This window comes from Lethenteron reissneri, chromosome 59 (genome assembly GCF_015708825.2).
Source record: "Lethenteron reissneri isolate LAM-NWPU_2019-01 chromosome 59, ASM1570882v1, whole genome shotgun sequence".
Lineage (NCBI taxonomy): Eukaryota > Metazoa > Chordata > Hyperoartia > Petromyzontiformes > Petromyzontidae > Lethenteron > Lethenteron reissneri.
The window spans coordinates 5,431,398-5,459,197 of NC_083837.1; the positions used below are offsets into that span (position 1 = coordinate 5,431,398).

General features: G+C 48.8%; 1 protein-coding gene and 1 long non-coding RNA gene across 2 annotated transcripts in view; one reads left to right on the forward strand and one right to left on the reverse strand.

The window, feature by feature from the left end:
• Positions 1-730: 730 nt before the first annotated feature.
• LOC133357735 (uncharacterized) lies at positions 731-11,686 on the reverse strand. Its single transcript, XM_061575829.1, has 4 exons — positions 11,553-11,686; positions 8,861-9,896; positions 8,207-8,234; positions 731-2,871 (listed from the first exon to the last, which is right to left on the reverse strand). The coding sequence occupies exons 2-4, from the start codon at positions 8,867-8,869 to the stop codon at positions 731-733; spliced, it is 2,178 nt and encodes a 725-aa protein (XP_061431813.1). The 5' UTR covers positions 8,870-9,896; positions 11,553-11,686.
• A 305-nt stretch (positions 11,687-11,991) lies between these two features.
• The window catches only part of LOC133357698 (uncharacterized), a 55,826-nt gene continuing 40,017 nt past the window's right edge, over positions 11,992-27,800 (forward strand). Inside the window, exons 1-3 of the long non-coding RNA XR_009756991.1 lie at positions 11,992-12,199; positions 12,859-12,970; positions 26,964-27,069. This is a non-coding gene — a long non-coding RNA (uncharacterized LOC133357698). The remainder of the gene's footprint in view (positions 12,200-12,858; positions 12,971-26,963; positions 27,070-27,800) is intronic.

Consider the following 27,800-nt stretch of genomic DNA (forward strand, 5'->3'; position numbering starts at 1 on the left):
CTGAGTACGACGTTTCACCAGTAATTACAACTAGCTTCATCAGGTGATAGCCAGATTTGTGTAGAAGTCCACGTGTTTCGTTCCTTACAAAGAGGTATAGATGTGGTGACCACACTTCTGCGCTCTTGTGCAAAGTGGGGGGGGGGGGGGGTGAGGGATTAATGAACCAACGTACATTATGCATGCACATTATGCGAGCCCTTTGATCTTATCCTTCCTGTCCATTGTATTAAAATAGCAGTACCAACAGAAATCTCTATTGAAGTATGGTACCCTGTATAGGCATGCATTTAAATAATGTATTATTTGACGATTTGCTTCCACGCAGCACTAAGTCGGTAGCTATCCAAACAGTTAAAATGATTTTTATTTCTTTCAATTTCGATAGATTCTCTAATTAGTATTGGCCAGTAGTAGCTAGTTTTGCACAGAACTTCAACATTATCAAAATCAATTGAGTGTTCTTGTTGGCACGCGTGTATTTAATATTTCTCTGATGTTCTATTAGTCTCGTGCTGATCGTTCGTCCTGTTTGCCCAACATTATTTGCCACAAGTGCAGTTAATCCTGTAGACACCTTCTGTTGATCGCTTCGGTAATACATCTTTTGTATCAGAAGTCAAGTTCAAGAAACATAAGTACGTTTTTATTACAACTTAAAATATATATACATATATAGATATACATGTCCATCCAACCACGTCTCAATGTCTATGTCTGGGAGAACACGCTAGTTTCTCCCTCCGCGGAGTCTCCACCATTTTTCTTTCTTCTTGTTTCCCAGCTCCTGGTCTTGGCGCTCCTTCCCTCTGTCTCCTCGTTCATTCTCCTCTTCCTCATCGTTCTCCAGCTGCCGTGTGCAGCCCAGGAAGCTCCAAATTGCCCAACGCCAGAAACTGTTCTTTCTCTCTCCCTTAGAAGATGGGATGTGCTTAATCTCTTTCTTCTCTTCCTGAACAATGTCTGCCCTCCAAAGTTGCTCGCATCCCCCTTCCTCATTCACCACTTGCTTTGTATCGTCTTCAATCATGTCGACCTCCTTCAGCTCTACCTCATTTGCCTCTGACTCAATAGCTCCTACTTCTTTTGCCTCTAGCTCTATTGCCTCTACACCATTCGCCTCTACCAAAATCGCCTCACTCTCCTCCACCTCAATAGCCCCTACCTCCACTTCTACCTCAGTCACTTCTACCTCATTCGCCTCTAACTCATTCGGCTCCACCTCCGTAACCACCTCCTGCTTGGACTCTCCCTCAATCTCCTCTACCTCTTTTGCCACTTCCTGGTTGGCATCTACCTCGACTGCCTCTACTTCATTCGCCTTGAGCTCAATCACTGCTACCTCCACTTCTACATCAATCACCTCTACCTCATTCGGCTCCACCTCTGTAACCACCTCCTGCTTGGACTCTCCCTCAATTTCCTGTTTTATCTCCTCCACCACGTTCTCAACTTTTTTTGACATTTCCTGTTTGGCCTTTACCTCATTCGTATCTACCTCATTGATCAAGACCTGCAAGGCCTTTTCTTCAATCGTGTCGACCTGAATTGCCTCTACCTGTTTCACCAATTCCTGCTTTGTATCTCTCCCAATCCCTTCTACGACATTGGCCACTACCTCTTTCACCACTTCCTTCCTGGCCTCTCCATCATTCCCCTCACCCTCAATCTCGTTTTCCTTCATCTCTTCTACTTCGCGAACTTCCATCTCAGTCCTTCGTAGCTTCCTATTCCTACGTTTCCTCTGAACACAATCCTCTCCCTCTTTCTTTGTCTCCACAACATTGTCAACTTTCTTAGCCACTTCCTGTTTGGCTATTCCCTCATTCCCATCTACCTCACTTGCCTCTACTTCTTTCCCTAAGTCCTCCTTGGCATCTCTCTCAATCCCTTCTAGGACATTGACCACTACCTCTTTCACAAATTTCTGCGTGGCCACTGCATCTATCACCGCTACCTCACTCGCCACTTCCTTTTTGGGCTCTCCATCATTCCCTTCTCTCTCAATCTCGTTTTCCTTCATCTCTTCTACTTCCAGAACGTTAATCTTAGTCCTTCGTAGCTTCCTATTCCTACGTTTCCTCTGAACACAATCCTCTCCCTCTTTCTTTGTCTCCACAACATTCGCAACTTTCTTTGCCACTTCCTGATTGGCTATTCCCTCATTCCCATCTACCTCATTTGGCTCTATCTCTTCTGCTAATACCTGTTTTGCATCTCTCTCAATCCCATCTATGACATTGGCCGCTATCTCTTCCACCACTTCCTGCTTTGCCATTGCTTCTACCTCAATCACCACTACCTCTGCCTCATTCGCTAATTCCCGCTTGCCATCTCCTTCTAACACCTCTACCTTATTCAACTCTACCTCCTTCATCACATCCTCCAAAGCCACTGTCTCAATCATCTCTACCTCAATCATCCCAACCTCCACCATTTCCTGCATGGGCTTTCCCTCACTCCCCTCTCTCTCAGCCACCTCTTCTTTCACCGTCTCCTCCAGAACTTTCTTCTTGTTCTTATGTTTCTTCCTACTCCCACGTTTTCTCTTCATACAATTTCTCTCCCCCACTTTCTCCATCTCCTCCATCTCGTTCTCAACCTTCTTGCTATTTTGACATGTCTGCTGCACATCCTCATTACTAGCGTTGACTTCTGCCTGCTGCTGCTCTTCTGCCTTTTGCTGCTGGTGGTGGATGATGAAGCTCTTCAGCTCGGTGCTGTTCTGGAATTCCAGCAGCTCCTGCTGATACTTGGCCTGCTGCTGTGCACAACGATCCAGCAGGATCATCTCAAGCTCCCGTATCTGGCGCTCAGCTTCTAGTCTTATGGCACAGTGCATCCTCTTGCGCTGCCTCTTCGAGCCAGGGTCTGGGGAGTCACATGGGGAGAAGAGAGCAGCACCACAAATGATTAATTAATGGGTGTTTGAGTATTTCCTGTATTATAATAGGTTTTTGCCCTTTTTTCTGGAAACAAAACAGGTGTTAAGATATTAAAACACCAAACTGATACCTTTTACAAGGAATCATGTCTGCATTAACCACAATGCTTGTGGTCAGAATGCAAACAAAAAAATACTCTAATATATGCATTGTCCTTGAAACTGATTGGTCCACACCAGAGACAGCTTTATTTTGAGCCTCGTCTCAAATGGTGTTAGACCAGAGGACACAAACATGCGCATTTCCTGTATGTTATTTTGGTAAAGAAACTTGGTACCATTGACAGGAATCTAACTTTACTTGAGACCGATGTAACAATGATACCACTGTAGGGAGGTCTGGAGGTTGACTCATGTGCCGGAGACACCTCCTCCTCCAAAGTACTTCATTAGATTTATGGGCTGGCTGGGGAGGCCCTATTAAGTTTGCGAGGTCTGAAACTCCAGGCCAAACATAAATAAACTTCCCTTATCTCCGAAAAAGTAAGATGGATTGATGACCAAGCTGTGGAAGTCTGGCTAAATTTATAAGATGTCCATTGTTTCACAAGAGAGAGCATGAATCGGATAATAAATACACTATTAATTCTTATACACTGGTCCATTCATACAATTAGTATATTAGTGGGCTACGTTAGAGAAGGAGAAGATAAAGGGAGGAGAGGAGAAGAGGAGGGCCGGGGTGCCCGGAGCCCAGAGAGTGCCCAGAGGGGCCAGAGAGCCAGGGGCAACCCGATGTTTATGTTAGCTGGATAGCATGTGCTCCCGTGCATGTGAGGTTGCTCTCAACAGAAGTCATTCCATGCACGAGAATGGCTGAAATGCTGAGTAACCACTCAGAGGTATAGTGGTAAAACAGTGGAGATTTTTAAAGCAAAGTTTAACATTTGCAATTGTCAATTTATATTGAGCCCATACATATGGCAAGTGAAATTAAGAAGACTTAAAGTGAGTGTTGCAGAAGAAATCTTGGAGAAGGAAAGGCATTGCTCAAAACTGAGCTGCAAGGTCACGTGCCATGAATCACATGAGCTTAAAAAAGTTACTGTAAACCAACAAGCCTGTTAATAATTATCATGGTGAAGACTTCTCTATACGTTGGATACTGAAGGAAAACAATCGTGCTACCCATCGTCAAAGCCCGACAACACCTGACATTCGAGAAAGAAGTACAATTTCATCGTTCTACGCATCGTCAATACCCCACCACACCTGGCAAGTCACCAGCTGCACCAAGCACCTGGCTGTTGTGTTGTTCGAAAGACACTGTGTGACGACTTTACATTCACCGGCACAGCAGGTTTCTAAACGCCTGCCATGTCACCTTCTCAACACTAGCGTCAGAGACCGTCTGATACAGACTGAAAACTGATTTCCTTTGTTGCACTATTTGTATTTTATGTCATTATGCACTGGGTTATGCCTTATTAACCTAAATTCTGAATTTAGCCATTCATGTATTTCTATTACAGTATCACGTATTCTTTGGACCAAGTGTCAGTTGCATATTTGATGACTGGTACTCTGATTTTTTTTGACAAATAAGGGACTTGTTTTGATTAAAATGTGTCTGTGTGTGTGGTTGAACAGTGTAACAAATCCATGCGTTACATGTGTAGTGTTGCAGTACCGACTGGCTGCCAGAAGTAGCAATTGCGGGTGTTCTCACCCAAGGGGAAGAACTGGGGCAAGGGTCATGGAAGGGATAAGAACTGGGCTAAGGGTCATGGAAGGGATCCATCTGTGAGCTCCCAGAACCTGCTAGAAGGGTCGAGAAAGGGGCCGTGGCCAAGGCAGGGCCAGGCCCCGCTGGAAGCATAAAAGGGGGCGAGAGAGGGAGCTCGGGGATGTTCGTGGGAATCAGGGTCGTCTCGCTGTGGAAGTCGTCCTCGCCGCCGCCGTCATCGCTGCCGTCCTTGCCCGATGTCACCACTGCTGAATAGTCAGCCAGCTATCCAGTCAGTTAGCGCCGTCGAGCTTGACGGTCAGCGTTACATTATATGCTTAGTGAGTCGTCTAGTGAGTACGAGTAATATAAATAAAGGTGCCTCTACAGTTACTGTCTCCAGAATCCTACATTACACATGTTATATATCTAAGAATGTGGACAATAACCTTGGCTTCTGTGATTGTAGTTAACAAAGCAATCATACCAAAACAAATACAATATTTCAATCAATTATAAATACCTGCCAGAACTACATCTCCATATATATTTGTCTGACTCCCCGTCTTTGTTTCCCCATGCCTCTCCCCTGTTTTTGTCTCATGGTGGTGTTTTTTATTTATTTAGATAATGGAGTCAGCCTCAAGTGGGTAAGGAAGTGATGGCAAGAGGAAAAGGTGGAAAAAAGAAATGAGTTATTTTATAGACTTGCTCGTGGTTACTGTGCATCTGCTGTTGGCCGCCATTACATGGTAAACGAGTCAACAGTCAGATTTATGAAGACAAAATTCGAAGGCAATTAGGGAAAGTGTGGCAGCACTTCCACCAATGTGGACGACCCCCGAGAGGACACTTTGACTTTCTCTTCTTGTTTCATTTTAGTTATCTACATGTATTATTATACAATTTAATTACAATTTAGTTGTTATTTAAGTGCACAATACAGAATTAATGTTTTGAATATTTTTGACTCTCCAATATGTTCATTCGGACACGGGACCCGAAACCTCCTTTTTCCCCCATATAAACATAGTATCTGCATTCACGAAATCTACTTTCACGCAAATTTTCAAGAATCTAACCCTCGTGAATGTCGAGGCATTAGCATACCTATATATCAGTATCAGTGTGTTTGTGTGTGTTATCTGAACCCCAAGACCTTATAGAATTGCTTTGCAAACCTGCAGACGAGAAAAACATTATGGGGCAAGGTGGGGACGACCCTGCTGGGGCTGCGTTGCCTCAAATATTGGTATAAGTAGCCTCCCTTCGTGAGTGGCTGGCTGAGGTGCCATCTGTCCGAGACCAGGAAAAGCGCCGGGAAAAGGTAATTTCCTAATCAAACTGCTGCGGGAGGGTGGCGCCTGTGTGCAGAATGCCCTACATGTCTTCATCACAACTGTCTGGACCACAAGATGGGTTCCACAGGATTGGAAGGATTCCCTGATGGTCCCACTCTTTAAGAACGAGGACCGCACACATTGCAACAAGTATCAGGCATCTCCCACCCCGGTGTATTTAGGAAGGTCCTGGCAAGGATTATTCAACATTCCCTTGCCAGGCACACTGAGGAGAGGCTTGCGGACCCCTAATGTGGTTTCAGGCCGAGGGCATCCTGCACGGATGCCATATTCTCTCTCCGTGTGCTACAGCAGAGGTGTAATGAATTTCAAAGAGACCTACATCTCTGCTTTATTGACCTGGTCAAGGCCTATGATACAATCAGTAGGCCAGGGCTCTTTATTGTTATTCGTGCTTTCGGAGTCCCAAACCCTCTGCTCCCAATCATTAAGGACCTTCATGATAGTGGGCAGGCCCGGATAAAGTTGTTTGCCCGGGAGTCAGAGCAATTCCCTGTTTACAGTGGGGTGCGACAGGGATCTACTCTGGCTGACACATTATTTAGCATCATCTTCGACCACATAGTTCTAGCTTTTTATGGCTGTACCGGTGGATTTTTTTATATTTGGTACAGATACAATGGGAGGCTGATTGATGCCTGGGTGAGGTCAAGGGATGGCTCCCTCCTGGTCAACCATGTTATGTACACTGATAATTTGGTAGTTCTGCTGCTAAGCCTGGAGCGTGCGACAAAGAGGTGGGGCCTTACCATCAGCCCTACCAAAACTAAGCACCCCCATGAGTATTTTGTATAATTTAATACTCCGCCCTTCAACTACTCATGAGTGATGGGGTAGTTGTAGAGAGACAGGAGAAGTTTACGTACCTGGGTAGTGTGCTTATGCGAAAATTCCGCTTTGGAAGCAGAGGTCTCACTCCAAATCGGTCAAGTGGCATATTTTCATCAGCTTCGTAACACTGTAGGGTATCTACCTGGCCTGTCACTCGACACAAGCACTGGGTCTTCTTGGCCAATGATCAAATAAATGAAAACTCTGAACCAGCTTTAAACTTTCAGACTGGCCTGCCTACGATCCACCCTGGGTTTAACTAGGCTGGAATGTGTGAAGAGCTCACAAATCCTTGAAAGATATGGACACATTCCCATCAGTGAGCTCCACTGGTGGGTAGGGCTGCATTGCCTGGGTCATGTAGCCCGCATGCTCAGCCACCACATGCCCAAGCAGCTGCTGTTTTTCCAGATAGAGGGGGCTAAATGGGCGTGGCACGGCCTGGAGAAGAGATGGACTGATGCAGTACAGGAGGATACGGAGCTGAGTGGACTTGCCAAAGACTGGTACCACTGGTGTCAATTATGGTACCACTGGTGTCAAGATCGGCCTCTATGGAGGAAGCTCGTGAAGGATGCTCATGGGCAGTTGGTGAAAATTTCCCTCCAGCAAATAAGGAGGGCAGAAGAGCGACGCTCACAACATGGATGACTAAAACGCAGCAAGTTGGCACAATAGGATGCAATGATGGTGCGTCTGCCAGTCATCTCAGTCAGTCAACCCATCGCACTGGGGTCTGTCCCCTGATCTCCTGTCGGCAAGCCTTCGACACTTCAAGTGGCCTCGGAGTGCACCAGGCCTGGCACAAGCGCCATGGTGACGTCTCCGTCACTTAGTGGCGAATGAGGGCTGTTGTTGTTATCTGAGCCGGTTAGGGGCCTCCCCTAGGTCCACTCAGCCTCAAATAGGTATCTGATGCGGTGTGTAAACATCGCCACTTGGGAGACAAAGACGGCCAAGTGTGGTGCTGGCAACCCACCCCTCGTGTGCGGTGCCGGCCGTCATAGGTGCTCACTAACAACACTTGCTCCTACAGTGTTTCAAGGCTATACACAAGATTTCTGTCTTTGTTTGTGTCTATGTGCAGTGTCTGTATGAGTGGTTGGGAGCAGTAGTGTCTGTGGGGATCGACCTGAGTTCGATTCCCATTCACAACCATCAGTGACTAATAAATCAAACCAGTCGTGTGCCTCCCCTACATCTCCTCAGACTTAAAATAGTATCTTGTGCAACGTATAAACATCAAAGGCATCCGGGTGCAGTGCTGACCACCCACCCCATCATAGGTGCTAACTCGCTAACAGCACTTGCCTCAATAGTCTGTTAAGGCTATACGGGGATCTGTATTTGTATACAGGTGCATGTGTCTGTGTGTATGTCTGTGTGTGGAATTTCAGTACTTACTTCCCCTCGGCTTGCTCTTCTCTCCACCCTGCAACAAAATCACAGCAGCGCACGTGAGACTCTAATCACATCACAGCTTATAACCACCACCACCATCATTACCGTCTTCATCATCACCACCATAACGATCACCATGGTAACCATAATTTTATTTCTCACTCCCAGGGTCCCTCCCCACGTGTGTCACTCCCCAAATCTAACTTCACGCGTGTGGATACCGCTTCGACCAATTACGGCAAAGTATTGCAAGTCTACGGAAAAATAGCACAACGGGACGCCCCCCACTTGCCCTTTGCCCCCCCACGTGGATCCCACATCCCCTCCCGTGCCCCAACCCCTATCCCGCTCAGGCAGGGGGGGGTTCTGTAGGGGGCCACGCGGGGGTGAGGAAATAGGGAAAGGTCGACTAAGCTTTCACTGATGACCCAGTGCAGTGTATAAACATCAACACTGGGGAGGGAAAGGCAGCATGGTGCGGACCAAAAGGATCACTTGTTTGCTGCCTTAGTCTTAATAGAAAACGCTTTCCCCAGCCGCCCATACGAATCTAGGGTGACATTCGTCTGTCTGTTTGTCTGTGTGAAGGCGACACGGGGGTGTGTGTAACATATGTGCATGTGTGTCGACGAATGCAAAAAGGATAAATGTACTCACGGAAGACATAGTCTTGACGGTACAAAGAGATGTCGTGGATGTTCGCGTTTGTCAACAACTTTGTTAACTATGTTACTGATGTGTTCGACCTTGTTGATGTTAGTCAATGAAGTTTACGAAGTCAGTTAACTGTGTTAACAATAGTTCTTGGCGATGTTGATGAAGCGGCGATGTTGATGAAGTGTTGTCTCGGATGCGATGCTCAACCGCACGGCAAGAACTCCCGAACCCCACGGAGAACCGAAGTCCCCACTTGTTGGAGCCGCTTGGGAGACCGCGCACCCACAGCACCTAGACGCCACAGATGATGAAGCCGAGTGAGCTCGGGTCAAATGTTGCTAACTGACTCCACAACTCACAATTTGTGGCACATACACATGATGTCCACCATGTACGAATCAGTTGTGTCGAGCTATGACATTTTTAATACATATTATCTAATTGTTTGAGGACTCGGAGAGCTACGTGACATTTTGAATAAATGTGTGTACGTGATCAATCAGTGATTAAGCAAAGGTGATTTTTTTGATCGGTAAAGTGACACCTGTAAGACAATTTACGTATCGTAAAAAAGATGATTTGTGGAACAAAAAAGTCCAATGGTGGATTTTTTTGGCTGTCAGCCCTCCCATTGTACCTGATTGGCTTCCCTAAGCATGAACATAATGTATCATTATTTTGTCGCAGGTAAATTTCATCCTGTTATAGCACGCATCTGGACGAATGCGAGGGGCGAATGTACTCACGGAAGATATCGCCTTGACGGTACAAGAGATGTCGTGGATGTTCGCGTTTGTCAACAACTTTGTTAACTATGTTACTGACGTGTTCAACCTCGTTGATGTTAGTCAACGAAGTTTACTAAGTCAGTTAACTGTGTTAACGAAAGTTCTTGGCGATGTTGATGAAGCGGCGATGTTGATGAAGTGTTGTCCCGGATGTGATGCTCAACCGCACGGCAAGAACTCCCGAACCCCACGGAGAACCGAAGTCACCACTTGTTGGAGCCACTGGGGAGACCGCGTACCCACAGCACCTAGATGTCACAGATGATGGAGCCGAGTGATCTCGGGTCAAATGTTGCCAACTAACTCCATGACTCACAACTTGTGGCACCTACCGTATACTTAGTGTCCACCATGTATGGGTCAGTCGTGAACGAGCTATGCCATTTTTGATTACATCTGTCTATGTGTTCAAGTAGTGATTTACCTAGGCCATTTTGAATACATCTGTCTATTAGATCGTGCATTAAGCAGCGATTGAGTATGTGTATATTTGATCGAGCAGTGATCGAGCTATGACATTTTAATATGTATGTCGAAATGATTGATCATTGATTCAGCAGTGATCCAGATATGACATTTTTAATACAGGCGTCTATGTGATCGAGCTATGACATTTCAAATACAAGTGTCTATATGATTGAGCATTGATTGAGCAGTGATCGAGCATGTGTCTATTTGTTCGAGCAGTGATCAAGCTATGACATTCTGAACACATTTCTATGTCATCGAGCAGTGATCGACCTATGACATTTTGAATACGTGTCTATGTGATCGAGCATTGAGCAGTGATCACGGTGTGACATTTTGAATACATGCGTCTATGTGATCGAGCATTGTTCCAGCGTTGACAAATTAGATAATCAATAAATAAAAACAAGTTGAATTGTTCTTATTTTACCAGGTAAGTCCCACTGAACGACATAGCTCTTTATCAGACATGTGCTGGCCACAAATGATAGCTCATTAAAGTGGCTTATCACGTGGAAATTGATCTCAGCCAGGCGTCAGGGTCGGGGTCGAAGCCACAACCTCCTGTACACCAGGCGAGGTAGTTAACATCTCGCCACCATGGCACCACATTACATGTGTCTATGTGATCGAGCATTGATCGAGCAGTGATCGAACTATGATTCTTAATACTTGTGTTTACGTGACCAAGCAGTGATCAAGCAGAGGCATTTTTTTAAATCAGCAGTGATTCCTGTCACGATTTGTAGATCAAAAAAGACAATTTGTGAATCAAAAAAGCACACTGGTGAAATTCTTTGGATGCTAGCCCTCCCATTGATGCTGATTGGCTTCCCTGAGGATTAACATAATTTATCAGAAACTAGCTTTACTACCCGGCATCGCTCAGATGTGACGTCACCGCTCACTTGTGCAATGTCAGATCCATTGTTTCCCCCTCCCCCCCACAAATAAAAAAGTATATTTTTATACTTTTTACATTGTGTACAGTATGGAAGCTAGCCACATGCCAAATTTAAAGTTTGTAGTCTAGTATATATACATTATTTCCCGCCACCCCAGCCGCGCTTTTGTGCGGGATACCCGGCCTACGCGGAGGGTTGGTGGGGGATGCGTGACGTCAGCAGGCACACTGCGTAACGCTGCTGGATGCGGGTGACGTCACAGATGTGATGTCTTTGACGTCACATCTGTGACGTCATAGATGTGAAATATTGCACGGCAAGTGAGTGGTGACGTCACAGAGGTGACGTCACAGACTTGATATATTTCACGCAAGTGAGCTGTGACGTCACAGATGTGACGTCACAGCTCACTTGCGTGAAATATATTATATCCATTATTGTGCCCCCTCCCCCCCAAATACAAACGTTTATTTTTATACTTTTTGCATTGTATACAGTCAAGAATACAGCGCCGCGTGTGGATGTACTCACGGAAGATGTCGCCTTGAAGGCCGAAAGACAAGTCACGGATGGTCACGTTTGTCAATAGATTTGGTCAACTATGTTAATGAAGCGTTCAACCTCACTGATGTTTGTCAGGTTTACCAAGTAAATTAACCGCGTTAACGATGTTTATTGACGACGTGGGCGAAGAGTGCTCCCGAATGCGATCTTCAAGCACACGGAGAGCGCGTGCACCTCCCACGAAGAACAGTCCGTAACGGTCGACCGTTGCTAGGGAAGTGACGTCACTGGTTGCTAAGGTGACAAACCTGAAGCCCACGTGGTCCACTGCATCCTCCAGGCCTGAGTCGTTGCGACTGTCAATTTTGACTTTAAACTTTCGTGACTTGCAGGAATTCATATCTTTTGTTCTTTCGGTAAAGTCACGTAGATAGAAAATAACATTTTAAATTAAAGCAAAAACCCCACGACGTTTCGATCGCAACACAAGCGGTCTTCATCACGTGTTGCGATCGAAACGTCGCGGGTTTTTTGCTTTTATTTTAATTTATTTTTATTTCATTGTTATTTTCTATCTACGTGACTTTACCTGAAAGAACCAAGAATATAGTTACGACTGTACTCTGGTCGCCACGGGTGAAGAGGCCGAGTGGGCTCGGTTCAACTGTTGCCAGGTACCTCCACCACTCAGCTCGCAGCACACACACACACAGTGTCCACTATGTACGGCGTGAAAGAAGTGTTTAACATGCTGTAAACACGTACGGGCCAGTAGTAGACCCTGTGTGTGTGTGCGAGTCGCACGCGGTGAGGTGGATGGGCCGTGAGGGCCGCGCGGAGGATCCCCCGTCTATCTAAGACCGAGACAGGAGGAGGATTTCACCACAACTCTGTCTGTCGCCTGACGAGGCAGGTTGTTGTTGTAGTTACAGGCGAAACGTCACGGTACTTGAATTGTTAATGTTGTGGGTTTACTCTCCAACACACCGATGTGCTGAACTAGTAACTAATTGGCATGTTTTGTTTACGTTACGTTACAAACCTTACTAATATTTGCGCGATCTAACCCAAACAAACAAAAACACCCTCTAATAAGTATATATTTGTATTAATTCCATGGATGTACCTTGGCCTGGGACTGGGGATTGGGAAGTTATGGATGCAGCTTCTGTTTGTACTGCCATCGGAATGACCAACAAATAAATAATGCACACGGATTGGTGACTACAGTACTAGGCCCACAGTGGTTTTATATTAAATTTAATAGTGTATGTGCTTTGTGGTTGCTTTATTGCGCGTGTGTATGTACTGTGTAACACTTGTTTGAACGCAGGTGATGGGGTCGTCCATGTTGGGTGTCATTGCGGCCAAAGACAAGCAGCAGTACGAAGACCAGGACGCCCTGGTCTACCATGAGGACGAAATTGGCCTCGCCCGGTCACAAAGTACGACAGCAGTACAGGTTTCCCACCACACATGCACACACCTACGGGTTTCCCACTACAAAGATGAAGATCCCCCATATAGCCTTAACAGACTGTTGTGGCAAGTGCTGTTGACAAGCACCTATGAAGGTCGGCACGGTCTACCAGGGGGTGGGTGGCCAACACCACACCCGGCCGCCTTTGTCTCCCAAGTGGTGACGTATACACACCGCTCCAGGTATTCATTTGAGGTTGAGGTGACCCAGTACCGGTTCAGATAAATAATCGTCACTGGTGTTGGCCATGAGCGGGAATCCAACTCGGATGTTTGCGGGGTTCGGAGCGTAGATTACTATCCACTGCGCCACTGCTACCCTCACATAACGCACACAGAAATAAACACACGCACGGACCCGCACGCACGGACACACAGGGACCTGCTCAACATTGAAATGTGCAGCCCTTGTGTGGCGGCCTGCGTTGAATTTGGGCGTTCATCTCGTCACTCATGCAAAAGGTCTCGACACAATCAATGGCAGTCCCCCTTGCCCTGCCCGGCACGCACATCGGGCTAGTCACCCCACGCACAGCGCACACAACGTGCGTGTCGCGTATGCCAAATAAAGAGCCGTCCCCTAGTATACGGCAAATTCGGCCGACCGCTTTGGGGGAGGCCCCGCGTGTAGACATCAGTGTTACATGTAATGCTTCCAGTTTAGTTTGAAGGCATCGGGGGGCCCACGCACCACGTTATTGACGGCTCTGGCCAAAGTACGGCAGCGCGGAGCACATGTTACGCGCACGGGCCACGTTGCGTCACGTGTACGTGACATACGAGGCAAGCACCTGCATTGCGTGTTCATCACTTGTAAGGCATGCCCTTTGTGCATGTGACGTGCGTAGTGTGTGCAACACGTGGGACATGTATGTCACACATGCGCATCGCAATGTGATGTCATGTGGACGTGGACATTTGAATCGCATGTAGCTCTCTGGTGGGCAGGACTGATCTTTGCGTGGGCAAGTAAGGGGGTGGCTGATTAATACTGATACGGAGACACGTCAAGCCACACACTCGCCAACACACTCACACACTGGCACTCACTGCACACTCACACACTCGCACACACCGCACTCACACACACTCACCGGCACACTCGTGTGCTTGCACACTAGTGAGCTTCCACAAAAATGTGCTGGACATTAGTGAGGCCACACACCAAAGAGCACACACCAGCAGGTTTACATATCAGTGAGCTTACACACTCGTGGGCGCACACACACAGTAGTGAGCTTACAGATTAGACAGCGTACACACCAGCTCACCGGTGAGCTCCACACTGGTGAGTTCTTAACCCTAAACCTAATAGATCCCAAATGTCATGGCTAAAGTTATTTTCCACACATGCACGTGCAGACACGCGCATACATACGCACGCACATATGAAGGCATGCATACACACATACGTGCACACAAACACGTATGCTTAGACATGTGTCAACATATACAATTCCATGGCGTTGTAATTGACACTCCCAGAAGTGGAATCAGGACTCCCGAGCGTGCGATATAGCTCAGTGGGCCTTACCTGGTAAAATACATATAATTAGTTTAGTTTCAGGATGTAGAGTTCTGAAGATATTTCATCTTTCAATCCTTTCTGAGCGTTTGAGTGTGGGTGAGTGTGAGTGACAAATACTTATGATTTTTTTAAAATTACAAATACAAGCATTTCCAGCTATTGACATTAAATATATAACTCTGGAAGATGATGGTGATACAGGTGGTGGGTAGGGGTAGCGTAGCGTTTAGCACACTGCGCTACGAACCCGGCGACCCGATCTAAATTCTCGCTCATGCCAAACGCAGGAAACGATTATCTGAAACGGTCATGGGCCTCTCCTAGGTCGACTCAGCCCAAAATAAGTACCTGGTGTTGTGTAAACACTGCTGGGGAGACAAAGGCTGCCGGGGGTGGTGTTGACCATCCACCCCTCGTGTGCCATGCTGGCCTTCATAGGTGCTCGCTAACAGCACTTGCTCCAACAGTCTATTAGGTCTATATGGGGAGTCTTTGTCTTTGGTGGTGATGATACAGATTGTGAATGATTATACAGATGGTTAGGATGATAATGATGATACATTTGGTGATGATGGTGATTATGAAGATGGTGGTAATAATGGGACTGTAAGAGTTGTCCTTGAAGATTATATTTACTGTGTAACATTGCGAAGACACACTAATATAAAATGTATTCATTAAAGCAAATGATTTTAAGCTTTCGTGACTGCAGGAATCCATACTCTTTGGTTCGTTTGGTAAAGTCACGTAGGTAGAAAAATAAAATAAACCAAATAATATATCACGACGTTTCGATCGCAACACAAAGCGGTCATCCTCAGGCGAAAAAAATAATCCAGCAGTGGAACTGCTGAACCAGTGAGAGAGCTGTTACAAGATGGTTATTTACGTGGCGATGGGCAAGCAAGTGGGGTATGAGTTGGAAAGGAATTCCATCCCCGGACGCAAGTACGTCAGTTGTGTTAATGGGGGAGATTAGGGAGAGAGAGATTAGGGAGAGAGATTTGCATGAAATGAGCTACCGTCGCTGCATAAGAGTATTGTCGCATATGCGCACAACAGCAGTGTTAATGGGAGATTAGCAGGGAGATTAGGGGATTAGCAAGTTAATGTCATGTCTATGTGTAGCACAAGCTCCGGCGCTGCCAACTGCACTGTGAGGCAAGCGCGTCCACGCAAGAGAACCACCGCAACGGTGATCGCGCCAGTGATGCACAAAGCCCATCACACAGCTAGAACCATCGATATATCAAGGCTAAGGGAGCAGAGGTGGCCATGTTAGTGAGACTACAGCCCGTTAATGCAGAGGCACCTAACAGGGCAATGCAGTCGGAGATAACAGCCGTGTTTCAAATCTGCCTTGTGTTTGCGAAACACGGTCCGAGACATGTCGTTTCGTTTCCCCAATGTAACTGCTGCCGCAGACACAACTTGGTTTGTAGATGCCAGGGTATTGCATGTCAGGAATGACATCCTTCACAGATGGATCAAATCATGGATTTTGTGTACCGTATTGAATCGGACCTGGATCTTGTGTTTGTTTAAGATTTTGGAAATCTTTTTGGTAACACCTGCTATGTATGGCAAGGTGATGGTTTTGATTGGGTGCTCAGATGGTTGTATCCCCATGGTTGGGGATACAGCTTTGCGGATTGTGCAGTCTGAGTATCCATTCATTTTGAGGGCTTGGTGTACGTGCTCCAGTTCACTGGCTAGTTGGCGCTGGACGGAGATGCAGCGGGTCCTATGGTGTAGTGTTTTGATGAGGGAGTTCTTCTGGGCCGGATGGTGGTGGGAGTCAGGCTTTAGATAGGAATGTGGGTGGCTTTCCTGTAGACGGAATGTCCCAACGAGCCATTAGGCCTCTTCTCGATCAAAACATCCAGGAATTGTAGCTTGCCATCATTTTCCACTTCCATGGTGAATTTGATGGATGGGTGTGTAGGGGTGTTAAAGAGAGGGCCCGTTATGCATGGCAGTCTATGGGAAACAAACACAGTGGGCGGGGCTACGTGTGTGCACGGGGAGATGCCCTCTGCGACGTCCGAGCCAGACACCCTGGGGGGGGCTGGTTCGGCGTTATGATCCCCCGGGGCCCCACCCCTCAAGGAGGGGTTGGGTATAAAAGGGGATGTTATAAGGGCTCGAGTCAGTTATGTTAAAAGCTAACCAGAGAAGACTGAAGACGTCTTAGACAGAGCCCTGGACTCCCCTCGTTCGATGTCCTTATCAGGGCCGAACAGGACTGAGCCAGCGGCGTGGTCCCGAGAGCCAGAGCCGGTGCTCTTGTAAGAGCTGGTCTGGGACTCCGGGTACCGGGCCCGACTTACCAGTGTCGGGCCAGACAGCCTCCCCTAGCCCATTAGTGGAGGACTAAGAGGCAGGCTAGGATTAGCTAGGAAGTGTATCCTTAGCTAGTCGGGTGAGGGGGCCGATACCCCCTCCAGTGCTGTATGCCACGAACGAGTTGTGTTAAATAAATATACGTGTGCCTCAACCTCGGCGTCAAGTGTCTTCACCGGTACTTCAACTGGTGTCAGAAGTAATTCGAACATGGACACGCGGAAGACAGCGCGGGCCAAAGTACCGCAGGAGGAAGATACTGCCGAGATCGTCGAGCCCGAGACGGCTACACAAGACATGGTGCAGCCGGGGCCTGATGCCTCCTTACCGGGGCATCTGAGTGAAGAAGGACCACAGCCAGACGCGTTGCGGCTGGCTCACGGGAGGCTGGCGGAGCTGCTGTATGCCGCTGCCGCCACGCTGGAGACCATCACGCGGTTGGGGGCCGGTGATCCATCACGGGGCGAGGCGGGCCAACGGCCAGGGCGCCTTCCCGCCATTTCGGAGCAGTCCGAGTTTGAAACTCCCGCCATCGACGCTGCAGCTGTTCGGGGCGTGGCCATCCTACACATCCGCTCCGACATCGCCGTCGCTGAAGTTGCGACGTCATCACAACCGCGACAGGCGATCCCATCGGCCGCTCGCACCGACGCACAGCCGAGTGGGGGTGACATCTGCCCGCGGGAATCTACAACGACCGCTGCGCTCCATCAGAGGCTGCCCCCGCTGAAGGAGTTCGTCGGCGCGGAGGGGGACTGGGCCGGTTTTCGCAGACGTTTCCTCGCCCATCAGGAGATGGCGAGGTGGTCCGATGAGGAGGCTCTCTGCGCGCTGCCGGCGCTCCTCGACGGCGACGCGCTCGCCGCCCTCACATCGGCGCCAAGAGAGAGGCGGTCGACGTTACCGATGGCGCTGCAGCTGCTGGGAGGGGTCTATGGACCATCGGCTGAATGCAGACAGCAATTCTACGACCGCAAGCGGGGTGAGAAGGAGTCGCCCCTGGCGTATCGAACGAGCCTCCTGGCGATGGCCAAGTCGGCCTTCCCCCGTATGGACGACGACGGCATCGACGCTATGGTGACGGAGAAAATACTCCTCCTGGCAGACGACCTTGACATCGCTGTGGTCGCGCAGGAGGACGCAGAGATGACATCGCTCCAGGCGGCAAGGCTCCTCCACGCCAACCTCCTGTCGCTCCGGCGAAAAGCCAGCAGGGCATCGGCGGGGCGTGCGGTGGCTGCAGCCACCCTTCCGACGGAGGAACTCTACGCCGTCGACCACCGACGGCAACAGGCGACGGGAGCACGGCCGGGCCAGGACGGGTCGGGCCGTTCCGACCATCCGTCACCTCCGACGCCGCTCCCGCGGTGTTTTAACTGCGGCGTCCGGGGCCACGTCGCCTCGGGGTGCCGCTCTCCTCGTCAGCGCGGGACGACACCTCACCGGGACGACGGGCCTCATCTCAAGCTCCACCATCATAAACCGGCGAGTCGCGGCACCCCACACGTTTGGCCCACACACACACCCGTCACGCACTCAAACACCGCAACGAGAGGGGGGCCGGTATCGCGCACCATCGCACCATCACGCACCACCCCGGGTACTCATATCGAACCCGGCCAGTGGTCCGTGCTGGCCGATCGTGTGGTAGCCGCATCGTCGGGGTCGTCGGCCGTTGTGGGGTACATCGACGGGGTTGAAGTGCGCATCCTGGTCGATACGGGAGCATCGGCGACTATTATTTCGGAATTGATTTACAATATTCTCCCTGTCCGGAGTCGTCCTTTGATGCCTGTTAACATGCCATTCTATGCGGCTAACGGGGGCTCACTTGGCATCATCGGACAAATTCGTGCCCAAATTTGTATTGGGGAAATTAAATTGTCTGGGCCGATTTTTGTTTCCTCCTCGCTGGCGGTTCCGTGCCTGCTGGGGACGGACTTCCTGGCCAAAATGCCGATTAGGATATTGATCGACCAGGGATGTATAGAGCTTCCGTCGGGCAGACGCATGGCGTTTCTGCCATCACCGGTTGCGACTCGGACGGCGTTCGCGACGGTGCCGGCGTTCGTAGAGAGAACGGTGCGCGTCCCTCCGGGGGCGCAAATGTTGATACCTTTGAAACTTCGGCGGCCCCTCGCTAAGGGTATTGGGGCCCAAGGGGTTCTGTTGGGGCCGTCTAGGGCCGGGGTTAGTGGACCTCACTTACTTCCGGCCCAGACCATAGTGAGAGGGGATGGTGAACCCTTCATCGCGGTCCTAAATGTGGGCTCGCAGACGGTGGTGGTCCCACAGGGGACCGTGCTTGCTCACGCAACGCCGGTGCCATGTGAGGAACCCGTCGTAAATCACGTCAACACTGTCCCTGCGTCGCGACCGCATTCGGACAGCGATGAAGGGTGGCTCGAGGCGCTTTGTGCGGGATCGACGGACCTGTCAGATTCAGAGCGTCAACAACTTAAAACACTACTGCGGGAATTTTCCGACGTTTTTAGTCGGAATAAATACGATTTGGGTTGTACTCACCTGCTGCGTCACCATATTGACACGGGTGACAGCGCGCCAATTCGCCAAAATCCGTTTCGGTTGAGTCCCGCCGAAAAGGACCATGTCAAATTGGCTGTTGATGACATGTTGGCCGCCGACATCATTTCTCCTTCCACCAGCCCTTGGGGAGCGCCGATCGTCCTGGTTAAAAAGCAGGACGGTTTGTTGCGGTTTTGCGTTGACTTCCGGCGTCTTAACAAAATTTCGGTTGCCGACGCATACCCGCTCCCTCGGATGGATGAATCGCTGGACGCCTTGGCGGGAGCGCGATTCTTTTCCACACTCGATTTACTTTCGGGATTCTGGCAGCTTCCTCTGGACGATGATTCAAAGCCTAAAACTGCTTTCCGTACACCGCACGGCCTGTTTCAATTCAACCGGTTGCCGATGGGCTTACACTCAGCGCCGGCAACTTTCCAGCGTTTAATGGAATTGGTTTTGGCTGGATTGCAATGGGAGTCGTGCCTCATTTATTTGGATGACGTTATCGTCTTTGGTAAAACTTTTGATGAACATCTCCAGAGGTTGCGGGCGGTTTTCCTAAAGATGCGGGCTGCTAATTTGAAATTCAAGCCCCAAAAATGCCATTTGTTGCGCGATTCGGTGCGTTATTTGGGGCACATCGTGGGACGCTCAGGTATTGCTACCGATCCCGCCAAAATGCAGTGTGTCAGCTCCTGGCCGACTCCCACCTCGGTGGGAGAGGTCAGGAGTTTCATTGGGTTCGCGTCGTATTATCGACGGTTTGTTGCTGATTTTGCGACAATTGCAAAACCCCTGCACGCTTTAACATCTAAAGGGGTTCGGTTCCACTGGGGTCAAGAGGAGGAGGCTGCTTTCCGCTCCCTTCGGGACGCCCTGGTAAAAGCCCCTCCCTTGATTTACCCAGATTTTTCTAAGCCCTTTTTGCTCGACACCGATGCGAGCAACACGGGTATTGGGGGTGTGCTTTCCCAGGTGGTTGATGGCGTTGAACGGGTGGTCGCGTACGGTAGTCGGGTGTTGTCTCCTGCGGAGCAAAGATATTGTGTCACCCGTAGGGAACTGTTGGCAATTGTTTATTTCATCCAACAGTATCGCCCATATCTGTACGGTCGGCATTTCACCGTCCGCACAGATCATGCGGCACTACAGTATGCCCTGCGAGTTCAACAACCATCGGGACAGTTGTCTCGATGGTTGGAGGTTCTCCAGGACTTTGATTTTGAAACCACCTAGTGTAAGGGCGTTCGCCATACCAATGCGGACGCTCTGTCACGCATGCCAACCACCTCGGAATGTGCATGCCTCCTGGGGTCGGGACGTTGCAAGCCTTCAGGGGACGCATCGGTTCCGATCTTGGCAGCCACCGACGACGACGAACCACTGCCTAATAATTCGATCGAACAACAGGGAAGAGATTCCCTGTTGGGGTTGCCCGTCGCTGAATGGGGGCGCCTCCAAATGGAGGATACCTCCCTCCTCGGGTGGCGTCGTCGCGTCGGGGGTGCTGGGCGGGTGAAAGGTGATTCAGATGCATGGGAATTGGTGCAGGGTCTGCTGATGCATTGGGACAGCAAATCCCAGCGACATCGGCTGGTTGTCCCTTCTGAGTTGCGAGGCAAGGTGGTGTGGGCCGCGCATGAGCGCCTATTACACCTGGGGACCCAAAAGACTCTTGCACTGCTACAACTTGATTTTTTTTGGCCTGGTATGACAAGGGATGTTGGGGATCTATTGGGTTCATGCCCGCGGTGTGCGCAACGGAAACCGCCGGCGCGGGAGTCTAACCCGCCTTTGCAATCGATCAAGGTATCCAGAATAAATGAGCTTGTCGCGCTGGACATCTTGGGCCCATTTCCCGCCACCCCCAGGGGCAATAGGTATTTGTTGACAGGTGTCGAGTATTTTACGCACTGGCCCATGGCCTGGCCCCTTGCCAACCAGTCGGCAGCAGCCATCGTGGAGGCCTTTGTTCAGGGATACGTCCTGGACAAAGGTGCTCCGGAGCGGCTGCTGACCGACCAGGGCAGAAATTTTTCCAGTAAATTACTTAAACAAGTCTGTGACCTCTTAGGCACGAAGAAAATTCGTACCTCCCCGTATCACCCGCAGACTGACGGAATGGTCGAGCGCCTGCATCGCACCATTTCGTCAATGATGTCACAGCAGGTCTCAGATTCGCAGACTGACTGGGACCTGCATATTCAAGGGGTCTTGGCGGCATACCGGATGGCACCCCATGCAGCTACGGGATTTTCCCCCTTTTACCTCATGTACGGTCGCGAACCCGACCCGCCTGTTCGCGCCCAGCTGCAGATCCCCGACCCGCAAGGAAAAACTAAATTGGCTGACCACGTCAAATTTAATCTGGCCAAATTAACAGAGGCGCGGGATGCTGCTATGTTGAACTCGGACCTCCGTCAAAAGGCGAATGAGCGCCTCAGGCTGGGTCGGGCGCACGTGATACAGTGGAAGCCGGGGGACAAGGCATGGTTGCACTGTCCCCAAGTGCCCCTGGCTACCTCCCCTAAGCTAGTGCGGCCGTGGCGGGGCCCTGTGGAGGTGGTCGAAATTTTGCGACCACAGTGCGTGCGCATTAAATGGGGGAAGCGGCGATGGTTCGTGCACCCCTCTAGGTTAAAACCCTTCGTTGCGGTACACAAACCCACTTCACACATGCGTGGCCAAACGTGTGGGGGGTCGACCGACTCACTGGGTCCGTCTCCGCCGTTCTCACCTAATGCCTTGCCGGCCGTGCCACCTCCAGGTGCATCAAGACTGACGGGCTCACGCCCGACCAACCCTTCTGGGGATACCAACGGTCACGCGGCATCGGAGGAGGTCTCACTCCGGGACGGACAATTGCCACCTGACGGTCCGCCACCCGGGGTTACCCCGTGTGAGGGGCCCGCTGCAAGGACGCGCGCAAAAATGCGCAGACTGTTATGAGGCCGGAAGATGTGTATATAGGTTGTGTTCATTGTGTGTTGTGTGGGTGGTGTGTTCCCTGCCCATTGAAATGTACATACGTTGGGTTCACCTGGTGTTGTGTGTATGGTGGGTTCCCTGCAAATTGTATATAGGTTGTTTTTTTTTTTTTACGGAATTCGTATTTATTCAAAGGGGGGGTGCGTCAGGTTGTTTTCTCTTCTTGCTGTTGCATTTTGTTGTGTTCTTGTTGCCGTTCTTGTTATTGTTGAAAATTAGTGAGGCACACGCGCGATTACGGTATAAATTCATTTTTATTGTCATTTTGTATGTTGGCAGCCGGGACGGCTGCGAGCTATGCGGGGGGGGGGGGGGGGTGATGTAGGGGTGTTAAAGAGAGGGCCCGTTATGCATGGCAGTCTATGGGAAACAAACACAGTGGGCGGGGCTACGTGTGTGCACGGGGAGATGCCCTCTGCGACGTCCGAGCCAGACACCCTGGGGGGGGCTGGTTCGGCGTTATGATCCCCCGGGGCCCCACCCCTCAAGGAGGGGTTGGGTATAAAAGGGGATGTTATAAGGGCTCGAGTCAGTTATGTTAAAAGCTAACCAGAGAAGACTGAAGACGTCTTAGACAGAGCCCTGGACTCCCCTCGTTCGATGTCCTTATCAGGGCCGAACAGGACTGAGCCAGCGGCGTGGTCCCGAGAGCCAGAGCCGGTGCTCTTGTAAGAGCTGGTCTGGGACTCCGGGTACCGGGCCCGACTTACCAGTGTCGGGCCAGACAGCCTCCCCTAGCCCATTAGTGGAGGACTAAGAGGCAGGCTAGGATTAGCTAGGAAGTGTATCCTTAGCTAGTCGGGTGAGGGGGCCGATACCCCCTCCAATGCTGTATGCCACGAACGAGTTGTGTTAAATAAATATACGTGTGCCTCAACCTCGGCGTCAAGTGTCTTCACCGGTACTTCAGGTGGATGGAATTGATGTGGTTGAAAAACGAGTTCAATGCTGGCTGGCGCTTTTGGCCAGATGAAGGTTAGTGTCATCTATGTATCTCTTTCACAGGGAAGGACGTAGGGTGGATGTCAGAATGGCATATGTTTAAAATTTATCCATGAAAACATTCGCTACCACTAGTGATAAGGGAGAACCCATAGGGGTACCTTAATTTTGTTTGTAGAATGTACCATTCCAGATGAAGTAAGTGTTGGTAAGGCAGTTCCTCACCAAAGTTGGTACATCAGGATTCAGTCCCTGTTGGACCAAGTCTTAAATGATTGCTTTGGTGTTAGGTACAGTTACCTTGGTGAACAGAGAGACTACATCGAAGCTGACAAGCAAATAATCTGGAGATAGTGAAATGTCCTTAATTATAGAAACCAAGTGAGCTGAATTAAGTACTGCTGAGGTGGTCATGCCCGAGACCCTGCTTCCTTTCTATGGATTTGCGCGGGATACACGGCCGACGCAGAGGGTTGGGGGGGGGGGGGTACTTGACATCAGCTGTTGTGCATGCACAAAGCCAGATAACTTCACTGAGATTTCTTCTGCGCCACTTTGGCCTGGAGCCTTGCATAGGGAAATGACTGCACGTTAATGCAAAATGTAACTGAAACTCCATATTTACATTTTTTCTGTTTCCTAAATTTAGAATAAACTTAATTTAGCATATCGTACATTTCTACATCCAGTGTGACAGCAGCAGTTACATGATCAAAAACAGCAATATCATCATCAGCATCATCATCAGCAGCAGTTATATGATCAAAAACAGAAGTAGCATCGGCAGCAGCGACATCGTCATCATTAGCAGCAAGTCGGGATAATGTCAGCATTAGCAACAATGCCACGAATCTGGGTCATCCTCTCGCATTGTCAAACTTACCTTTCTTGTTAACGGTTCAGGTTGCTGTGACTTGTTTTACCAGTGGCGTTAACCCTCGAACCTTACGTGGGGCAAATACTGCACGTTCGTCAGGGGAATGTGGTGCAAAAGTGAATTTAAACTCCATGGGCAGATAGCTCGTAGTAGTAGGTGTCCATTGCACATTTCGTCATTTGTTCTTTCCACTTTCCTCTCTGTCTTGTAGTGCCAATATGTCTCAGGTAGTGGCTACATCTTCTGGCACCAATCTCTTAATGATGTCGTCGTCAAACCATTATCTGTTAGCTCTTCCTCTCTTTCCGGTTCCTTCCATTTTTCTGAACAACACACTTTTAATTTTCCTGTTGTCCAAATAGTGCCAGTTTCCTTCCCATCACTGCCTGTATCATCATCAGGTTGTCTTCTTCTATGTGCAACCTTTTTCTCACTTCTACGGTTGTCACTCTTTGGGTCCCGCTTAGATGCGGCATCTTTCTGTAGCAATACATTTCGAGTGACAGTATCTTATCTCTGTTAGTCTTTTTTAATGCCCAAGTCTCGCAGGCATACAAAGGTGTTACTGAACCCGCATGTTCTTAAGATGTTCAGCTTGGTCTTGCAACAGATTTGCTTGCTTCTCCAGATGTTATTGAATACTGACATTAAACTCATACGTTCCCCTTTGCATTGACAGTTATCAAAACGTTATACGAGCACTGCATTTATTTGATTCCTACATTGAGTGCTACAGCAGCAGCCACAACATCGTCATCAGAAACAACATTAATATTGATAGCAGCAGCAAGAGCAATGCCATTACAGTATCCTGATCATAACGGTCATCATCCCGTAGGTAAATTTACTCCACTGTTGTGAGTTGTTGAGGATCTGCGAAGCTGGAGGACCTTCAAAAGTGAATGAACCTCTGCAGCTGTGACGCTAACAAGGAAAGGTGTGTGTAGCTCGGCAACCTCGGCGGCGGTTCTTTAGCGAGTGGCCGTAGGCAGCCCACACGTACCACGTTCAGCACGTGGTCTATCCGGCCCGTACACGTCCAGGTCAAAAGACGAAATATAGACGATAAAATATATAAAATATGATTTTTCCGAAAAACCAAAGTGAGGTTCTGGAGTCACATCATATAATGAAATACCCCTTGAAATTTTACTTCTTGAAAATGTATAATATTGGAGAGAGGAATTTGATTTGTATTATGAGATGTTGCTCATTTGTACGTGGGCGCTTATTCTATTAAATCAAATCTCTATGCAAAAGCAAGCAATTAAAATCTTTCTTATTGTTTGGATTCAAGTATACATATTTAATCTAGATTTGAAGTTTTCGTGACTGCAGAGATCCAAACTTTTTGGTTATTTCGGTAAAGTTATTTTATACCTACGTGACTTTACCGAAAGAACCAAAGCGTATACATATTTAACACGGCATGCGATCAACGAAACATCTATAATATCAAACTGTTTTGCAGCATAATTCACAGCATACATCTTACACAACTAACACGATCAAACATGCACTCTTTAAACGAATGTATTCTCCGTTCTGATAAACTTTAACCGCAGCGTGTTTATCAAATTGTTGCAGAGGGTCTCGGTTCAAGGCCGGTGGCCGCTCTGGTTAATACCGCAGTCTGCTTCGCAGTCGACACTGTTAGAGCGAACACGTACATGATTCTAGAAAGAGTGTCGCCAAAGTGTTGTGCGGCGTAATTATCCAAATTTGAGGAAGTTACTCGCAAATTCTTCCATTGGGGAAGCCGCCTAATAACATCACAAACTGGCAGCCTAAAGCCCGCTTGCAAGGCCGCGGCTACAAAAGGGCAGCTGCCCCCAGTGTCCCCCTGGCGCAGGGTACATATGAAAGGGAGTCTGTGGAAACTGGTATTGATGTAGTTTACGTGTCGCCATGGGCGGCAGAGTGGCACATTGGTAAGTAACCCTTTGCGCCTTGCAGCAAGAAAGCTGGGTTTGATTGCTGACTCGACCGCGTTTCTGCGTGGATTTGGCATCTTTCCCCCTGTTCATCAGAGTGTGTAAGTGCAATGGAGTGTTTGAGTGAGGGTGTGTGCGAGTGAGTTAACGTGAATGTGTGAGTGTGTGATGATTGTATGTTCTCCCCCTCTTCTGAGTCTCCTCCGCGTTCTCTAGTTTCCTCCCATTGTCAAAAAATACCCAATACAACGAGTCTAGCATTGGGCAAAACATCCAAATAATGAAAAATCACCTGCAAATTACTCAATTGGGACTACACAGCGACGGCAAAAACTTTGCAGGACCCTCATGAAGAAGAGTCTTGAGTTTTTTCAGGGTAAACAAATGTAATAATAAATCTTGACTTAAAGCTTTCGTGACTGCAGGAATTCATATACTTTGGGTCTTTCGGTAACGTCACGTAGATAGGTTCAAAGAAAATAACCAAAAACAAGAACAAATTACGACGTTTCGATCGCAACACAAGCGTTCGTCATCAGGAAGAACAAAAGAGAAGGGGTCAGCTGCTGAGGCAGATAGTCTGCCTTATCTGAACCGGTGTTGTGCCTATCCTAGGTAAACTCTGTCTTAAATGAGTACCTGGTGCAGTGTGTATACATGAGCACAGGGGAGACAGAGGTGGCTGCATGCGCGTGGTGCTGGCCACCCACCTCCTGGTGGGCCATGTCGCCTAACAGCAGCACAGTCTGTTAAGGCTCATTTGGGTGATCTTCAACTTTGTTGTACGTTTGTGCCATCTTGTGTGTCCGCTGTCACAGATTCCAGGCTACAACCCTCCGGAGTCCACCCCATGGGGCTCGCCTTCTCCCCGGCCTAAAAAACCCAGACAGTACTAGTGCATCATGCATGCGGTGTCCACAAGAGGTAAGAGGTGCATGAGTGGGCACACACTCTGGGTTTTACACCTGCAGAGTTAATTAAGTGTACATTGTGCTCGCAAGCAGAGGTGCACAATAAAAAAAGTCAGTGGCGGTTATGAGAAACGCTACCCTGAAGTAACGGACGGTTTGCACTCTGAACTTGCAATCCAGAAGTTACTGGTTCGTTTTCCCATCGCAGCGGTTGAAAGAGTGGCGCAATTTTCTTAAATTTACAATTTTAACCTTGCCAACCAGGACAAACAGTCAGGTGAGGTATATAAGCGTCATGATGTATTCATAGTTTAGGACAGCTTATGCCCACTTCTTAACCAGCCAAGACACTGACCCCCTTGTGATGAAGGTGATTTCACAAAATATATTGGTTACTGAATTGGTGGTGTTTATTGACTAACCACAAAGCACTGTGATCCATTCTGGTATATCTCAACATGTTCCGTGATCCACCAGAATGCTATGACCAACAGTTACCCGGATGGATTTAACCGAATAATATAACACGACAGACATGCCAAGTGCTCGTGCGATCTATTGGTAGAAAAATTATGTCCTTAATCCATTAATTCTTAGTCAGGGATTCTTATTTGCCATCGACTATAACGAGAATTACTTTATATTAGAGGTGTTTGTTCTTACTTGTCCTGAGATCCACAACCACCATTTTTTTCGATCATCCACCCCTGAATCGCGATCAACATATCGGCCACCACTTATCTA

Excerpts from the sequence above, each read along its gene's own strand:
- LOC133357735 (XM_061575829.1), bottom strand. Across the intron at positions 2,872-8,206 it reads GAAGAGCAAGCCGAGGGGAA|ACCCTGGCTCGAAGAGGCAG; the intron begins GTAAGTACTGAA and ends GTGACTCCCCAG.